The 7,782-nt window shown below is 40.8% G+C and overlaps 1 protein-coding gene across 5 annotated transcripts in view; it reads left to right on the top strand.

Moving 5' to 3' along the window:
* Window positions 1-260: 260 nt before the first annotated feature.
* astn1 (astrotactin 1) overlaps window positions 261-7,782 on the top strand; it is a 399,600-nt gene continuing 392,078 nt past the window's right edge. For 3 of the 5 annotated variants that reach the window (XM_069709823.1, XM_069709824.1, XM_069709822.1), the window contains exon 1: window positions 261-695. In XM_069709823.1, coding sequence (XP_069565924.1) covers window positions 383-695 — 313 coding nt within the window. In that variant the 5' untranslated portion in view covers window positions 261-382. The remainder of the gene's footprint in view (window positions 696-7,782) is intronic. The other 2 variants (XM_069709826.1, XM_069709825.1) reach the window with 1 other exon arrangement.

Below are 7,782 nucleotides of genomic sequence, written 5' to 3'. Positions count from 1 at the left end.
TAGATGATATGCAAATGTACAATTAAATTAGAAATGACAGGGCTTTTGGTGATGGGACCCTCAGGGCAACCTGGGTGCATATCCTGTTGGTAATCTATGCTTAGCCATTACAAAGCCATTTGGACAGTTTGTCGATCAATTACAGTAAAAGGGTCAATGGCATTCAAACACATCAACAGTCAATGGTCAGCGTAAAAAGCCGGTGGTTCATCATTTGTGAGAAACAAGAAGCGTTTGTTTCTCACATCGAGAGCCGGTGTATGAAGTCCTCCCCCCCCTTCCTCACTCGCTCTGCCGCTCTCTCATCATCCGCCGGGGTTCAGAGACTTGAGCAGCCTAAAAGAGAAACGGCGAGGAGGGGAGAGGAAACGGAGCGACGGAGATGGCGAGCATCAACATGGGGCCGAAACCGCTGCTGCTGCTGCTGCTGGAGCTCGTGTGGCTCCTCCTGGCCTTCCAGACCGCTGATGTCCGATGTCTAAACGGCGACGAGGACCAGAGCCAGGACTCCGACTGCAAGATGAAGAGCGTCACCGTGTCGGCGCTGCCGTTTTTGAGGGAAAACGACCTGAGCATCATGCACAGTCCGTCGGCCTCCGAGCCCAAGCTGCTGTTCTCCGTCAGGAACGATTTCCCCGGAGACGTCGTGGTGGTGGACGACCTGGAAAACACCGAGCTCCCCTTCTTCGTCTTAGGTGAGTTTTTGAAACACGACGGTCGGCTGGGTTCAGTAGCCACTAATTAAACGGATTGTAGCCCGCTCGCGCTTTATTATTCACCCGGAGCATCTGTCTATTAGCATAGGCCTGGCTACATACCATGTTTTCACTGTTTTAGGGAACGACACAAGCAATGCAACAACCAGAATGAAAAGCTAACGCCGGCAGCTGCGTTCCCATGTCCTAGTCAGTCCTCAGCGGATGTTAAGGCACGTTATTGATAACACTTGGCTATGCTAAACCATCTTAGCACTTCCTATTGTTCAATTCCTATGTAATAGGCCTCATATCATGCTTATGCTGAGAACATGTCATTTCATTTCTATTGAATTAGAGCCAGCAGGAAGTACATTTGTGTAAGAAGCGTCACTTTCTCGCCCTGTACGTGCACTCACGAGTATTTCCCCCAACTTACACACGTGGGTCTGTTAGCTACACGTGCAGGGAACTACTTGCTCGTTAACACACCGGCAAGCCTGCAGCCAAACTGATTTCACCGACGTTCAGCTTCAAGTAGAAATGTGTTGTTATGCGGTTACTTTGATGTCTTATATGTTGTGGAACTGGACACAAAGGAAACAGTTCACGCTCTCCTGATAGTTGTCAGGCTTTACTAAATGAGCATCTTCCAAGTCCTGATGAGCGATGTTTGAGTATCAGAGTTCGGCAGAGCTGCGATGTTTGCAGTGTGGAAGTTGGCTGGCTGCTGTCCATGGTGCTGAATCTCCTCTGCTCGAGTTCCAGCTGCTCCAGCTGCTGCAGCTGCTGCTGCTGCTGCTGCTGCCAGGACCCAGGAGCTCCTTCCCCTACTGGGAGCACCAGGCGCCTTTAGGGGCTGTGTGATCCTCAGTGTCACGTTTGCAAACAGCTCGGTCTGCTTCATGTCTTTGGATGTGTTCCTGTGTGGGTTTCTAGGTGGGCTCTGTGTTGTATTGATCAAAGTCAGCAATCTATAGGTAAGAAGTGCTAAAGCACATCAGATATATGACTTTGTGTTTTGGCCGTCAGGTAGATGTAAAGCACTGTTTCATGTTCTGTTTGTTGTTTGTTTTTCAAGCAGTTGCCTATTTCAATTGCTTTTCACAAATACATTTTACAGGCTTGTTGCAGCTTGGCAGTCCTTTCTTTATAGTGTAATATATGCAGTGTGCACTAAGTGACTGCAACTAATTGGGGCATTAGTTTGAAAATGTGTCATGAATTGTTATCTTAAATTCAAACAAATGCAGCATGCAAAGCCACACATATAGACTTTGAATAAACTTTAAGATAAAAGTAATGGTCAGCTTCATAACAGGGTAGTCTTTTGCTAATTTAGATGGCACAGATGCTCCGTAGACTTTGTCATGAATAGACTAAGAATTTGGAAGTGTTCATGTGTAGTTTGCTTAACGTAGAAAACAACAGCATGCAGGATTTTTATCAAGTCTCAGCAGTTTTAAAACAATAGATGATACCTGGCTATTACACAAGTATTGCTATTCAATATTATGATACTTTTTGTTCCCTTTTTTCAACACTGGACTTTGGCAAAAAGTAAAATCTTGTTGAGACTATGTATTTATTGAGTCATATTTCCAGAAACAATGCATTTCATGCAATTTCATTTCAGCAGCATCATTGCTGTAAGATTATTGTAAATGTCATTTGGAATAGCACACAGGAGGTGAGGTTGCCATAGGCCTAAGTCTCCTACGGACCAATTCCTCTGTTAGAAAAATAAAGTACTGCAATAACAGAGTTAAAAAAAAAGAAGAAGTACTGTTATAAAATGAATCAAAGCATAATCACTAGTGCTTTTATTCTGAAATGACCGGCTCCTTTCAGGCTGAAAGGATTGAAGTTATTGCAGCTTCTGTTCAACAAACGTTTGGAAAACAACAGTTAGCGTTCAGCGGAGAGGTAAGCTGTTTCTGTTCAGTGCTGCTTTTAAACGGGAAGATTAATTCACTTTGAGTGAGAAACCCACAAATTTAGGCGGTTGAATAAACAGCTCTCGGGTTCAGTTTGGTTCTTGTGTGGATGCTAACAGGCTAACTGGTTAGTTCTCGGGCTAACTGTTAGCTGTTAGCTTTTATTATACAAGTAAAACATGAATTGACTATCGATTCAGACATTAACATATTGATGTCAGAATTGTAAACAAACAGAATCCTGAGAGAGTTGATTATTTGTTCTCCTACCCCTTTTTGTTTATGGCATCATACAAGGAGCAAGGGGAACTGATTATGATTTGTCAGAATAGCTGTAGCTGACGTTGTCAAGCTCATGGAGAACAACATGTATAGAAATCTGATAAAATGTTACAAAGCTGAGCTAATCCAAAGCAAGCCATTTTGAAGCAAAGCAATACTGATTTATTTTATTCTTAAATTTAAATCTAAAAGAGTTTTGTAACCCTTGTGACATCTCAGTAAAATTGGGCATTATTTAAACATTTGCAATGTCTGTACCACTATGATATGAGTTTGTAAAAACAAATAAAGTTATCAATTGTTCTTTTTTTTTATTTTTTAGAAAAAGGTTAACAATGCACATCACCATTCCTGAAAACTTAAAGTTGTCTTCAAATGGCAGTTTTTACTTGATCAACACTCCAGAGCTTTAACAAATATCAAGTTTACTTTCACATTAAATATATCACTTACTATAATATATTAAACATATTTACTTGACAAGTTACTCAATTAATTGCTTGTTGGAGAATTTCTTTTCTTCTGTGCATTAACTATTAATTCAATCGACTCATTTTGCCTTTCTACATGTAATTTAAACTACTAATTGACTGTCCAAAAAGTACCCGTCCAAAGTTTGGACACACCAAAGGATTTTCCTTATTGCTGTTTTCTGCTATTTTCTACAGTATACAACCCAAAGACATCAGGATTCCACGTATATAATTTTTGTGTGTATCGTGTTTGATATTTTGATGAGTCTTTAAAGTATTCACCTCGTGCTTTGATGACAGTTCATTCCCTCAACCGGCTTCAATAGGTTGTCACTTGACGCTTTTCCAACCGTCTTGAGACTCAGTTAGATTGTTATCAGACTATTGCATCGGCGGTTGTCATCACACATTTGTTCCAAGTATATAGACTCGTACAGGCCTACTTAACCTACTGTTAGATTCAGGAGGCTGTTATTAGCCATTCATTTCATTGGTCCGATATTCAGACTTGGACCACATTGGGAGGTTACATCAGTCCAACTAGGGACTGTCACTCAGGAGACCTCTGTTGGTGTTTCATGTAAAAACAAAAGTCAACTCGTGACTTTTTTAAATTATACCTAAGGTAACTCACGTGACATACCGACATAACTTACGTAAAGTAACTAACATTTGTAATGTACATATTTTAACCGCAACCGTGATTGTTTCATAAACCTAACCAAACTATACACCCGTTGTTGGTACTGTGCAGTTGTCCAATATATCGTTGACAACGACCTACTGATCGTCATCAAGGTTGCAGGTTTGGTAGACATCTAATAGGAAATATATTTGGGAGAGAAGTGTGACTATATTTAGTTGCTGGGTAACAGTCAAACTTGTACGAGTCCCTACATACTCGTGCTTACTAGCTGCTTAGGGATCGACCGATATTGCTTTTTCAGGGCCAATACCGATTATTGTTAATGAAGGAGACGGAAAAAAAACAACGATATTTGGAACTGATATACAGTTGTAGTAAAAATAAAAAATCACCGTGTCAAAATTTGGAATAACAAATTCTAACACAAAACCTATTTCAAATGGACTTTGAACAAAGAAATACTGCCGCTATGTAATCTTATTATGAAGGTATACTGAAATGTGGCGTATTTAATGTAAAAACAAAGAAATCCTTTATTGAAGCGCCAGCAGAATGTTTGATACATGATTTTAAAATGAGTTTGGGCTCCGCCCTTCATAATACACAGAGAGCGAACAGAAGCACAGCAGCATAGAAATTAGCGCAACTTTCAGTGACAGAAAAATGCATCAGCGACTCTCAGACTGACCTGAAATGAAGCGGGAGCACAGGGATTAAGTAAATAACTTGTTTGGCTCTGGCGGGGCAGGAGGTCCCGTTGGCCGGGCTGCTCCCCCCAGACAGTGGTGGGGGAAACACGGGGTAACGAGTCGCTACGGTGTGAGACCAACTTTTACAACGTGTTTCGTTAAACTCTTAAAAAGAACAAGTGAATATGACATGATTGTGGTGTTTTTTGCAACTGAAGGGTAGAGGACTGTGTTTTTTTTTTTTTTTTACTTCTGCTGTGTCTACTGTCTCACCTTTGAAACAGTTCTCTGAGCTGCTGAGAACTTCTAGCCAATCAACGCTAAAAACTTCTCTGCCACAGAAGCTCACTTCACGTCAGTGGCAGAGAAGTTTTTTGCGTTGATTGGCTATTACTCATGAGATGTAACCAATCAGATAAAGCTGTGGGTGGGAAATTGCTCAACACCACAAAGTGGTGACTACAGACTGAGAGACACACTGCATCAGAGCCAAAGCAACGCACTGTTAATTAATTAATTTTTTTATCGGCGATTGAAAATAAAATAAAATACCGATAATCATAAAAATGCAAAATATCGGCGCCGATAATCGGTCGATCCCTGCTGCTTTACCCTCACTCTGCATTACAACTCATCTCAAACAATCTCAGTTGGGTTTTGGTTCGATTATTGTCATCTGATGCTCCATCACTCTTCTTCGTGGTCAAAAAGACTGTACAAAGCCTGAATGTGTGTTTTGGCTCGTGTTCCCGCTGGAGAACAAATAACACTGAGCTCAGACCAGATGGGACGGAGGGTCACTGCAGAATGTTGTGGGAACTATGCGGGTTAACTGTTGCCTTGAATTGGGAATACATCTCAGTTCTCTCACCTGCAGAGGGCCCCTTTGCTGACCCCCACAATCTCTGCATCTCACAGAGACACAGAGACTGGAGACAGAAATCTTACAGATGGACTCATCAGGCCAAAGTCCATATTTAGACTGTCCATCCTTTGTTTTTTTGTGGTTTCTTCTTCGGTCACCCCCAAGCAGTTGATGTTAGATGTGTCTTCTTTTTCAACTCCGGGAAGCGTTGATGTGGGGTCTTTGCGGTTAAATGCCAATTCGTGTTGCTGGTAACTCTAATGAACTTCACCGCTGCAGTCTTTTAAAGATGTTGAAATAGACCGACCTTCATGTCCTAAAGTAACGATGGACTCTTTTTCTCTTTACTTTAATGAACAGTTTTGGCCATAATATGGATTATGACTGTATAATGAATACAGATTAGGATATTGCCAAGTGTGCAAAGCTGTCATTAAGGCAATCAGTGACTGCTTTGGGGAATCAAAAATATGAAACATATTTTGGTTTGGTTAAGACTTTGTACATGATTAATAATTTGCATTTGTTGTTCCAAAGTTTTGATGTCTTCTGTTTTTTCCTACAACATAATAAAATAATAATATATAATAATAAAATATATAAAGTAGGTGTGTGTGAGAAGCGCCAAAAGTATGGCGTTTCCAAACCCAGCTTTAGACAGGAGAAACTGTCTAAAACTTAGAAGTATCCTGGCAGAGTTTGATGTCAGTGTCCCTACTTCATTAGGCTGGGGTCAGGGGGTATGACTTATTACATACAGTATATATAAGGATTCATTTTCCACTGTCACCCAGAAGAACTTATGAAGTGCCTTTAGAAAACCACTGTCACTATGGATTGTCTCAGTTGTGTTTATCAGCACTGCAGAAAGCGCTGCAGTATATACAATCTAATTCCTCTGTCTGTTTTAATTAACAGACATATGGATGTAGGGAATAGTCCTATGAATATACCAAACGATGTTTGCAGTTTTATTGAGTGTTTACACCACGAGACCGTGGCGGCTCTTTCAATAGTTTGTTTAAAGGCGTAATTTAGACAACAGTTAATTAATTATGGGATGGAGGGAAATAAGGTAAGACAAACGCACAACACAACAGATCTCTCCAGACTGTTGCTGCATATTAATGAGTCTGAATTTCTGTCTGACATTTCTTTACGTTTTGTTTAGCTCCGGGTTGGAGAACTTTTAATGAAAACTCACTCCGGGGAGACCAACACAATTCCACATTTGTGGTGCAACTTGCATCCCTGCTACCCAAATATAAACACTGGAGCAGCTGCAGCCTTTTATTTATTTGTTCGTTTTTTCTTTTGGTTTGTTGCTTGATTTCCTTTGCTGTTTGACAACATCTATGTGAAATAAGGGCCGTCCGCTTTGAATTACAAGCAAGAGCTTTTACTCACGGTATATACTGTATGTCTTCTCAGGGAACAACAGCAAATCGAGCTTACGTGGTGTGGGTGTATTGATAACAGGCAGAAATGACATTTAAAGCAGTTTGATAAGATGTCTTCTGAATGCTATATGAGTCGATGCGTTACACTCATTCTGGGATGCAGTTGTTGTCGTCTCACACCAGCCCTCTTTATATTGTTGAGTGTGCCATTGCCTCATTATGATTAATGTGGTACATGGTTGCTCTCAGCATATTTTGATGTACCTTCGCCAGTATACATGGTGTGTGAGACATTATGCCAGGTGCTGGCATCTGTGAGTCTGTCAGTGGGTAAACACATACTGCAGCCTTCAGTAGCCTTTGCTCAAACAACAATAACACAAAATGTAGAAAGAAATATTCAGAACCAAACGTTTCTTTTGAGTCAAACAGATGATCTGATTTTGGAGCAGCGGCTTTTGGGAACTTTGTGAATATAGGCTTAGGTTTTGGCAATGCTGTTGCCGAGTCAATGTCAACGCATGCGATGTTGAATTGAACTTTTACTCCAGCCAAAATGAAACAGTTTTGCATGAAATACTTGGCCTCATTAGCTCAGGTGCATTGGTACATGTATTGATCGTGAACTGCTGGGCTCAAGTCATTGTGGATGCCCCTCAGTCACTGTACAGTTCCATGATTCTAGCATTTCAGCTAATGTGTCACTGTTTATGCCACCATCAAGTCAAAATGTAATTATGAAATGGTGAAATTCTTTGCTCGTGTGACTGATGTTAATTGCTTGCTAAACCCGGT

The sequence above is a fragment of the Brachyistius frenatus genome, unplaced genomic scaffold (genome assembly GCF_029030835.1).
Source record: "Brachyistius frenatus isolate BFR_SWC_R1_liver_20210118 unplaced genomic scaffold, ASM2903083v1 Contig_85, whole genome shotgun sequence".
NCBI classification, from domain to species: Eukaryota; Metazoa; Chordata; class Actinopteri; family Embiotocidae; genus Brachyistius; species Brachyistius frenatus.
The sequence above is the reverse complement of the archived record's forward strand: the minus strand, read 5'-3'. Positions and strand labels throughout refer to the sequence as shown.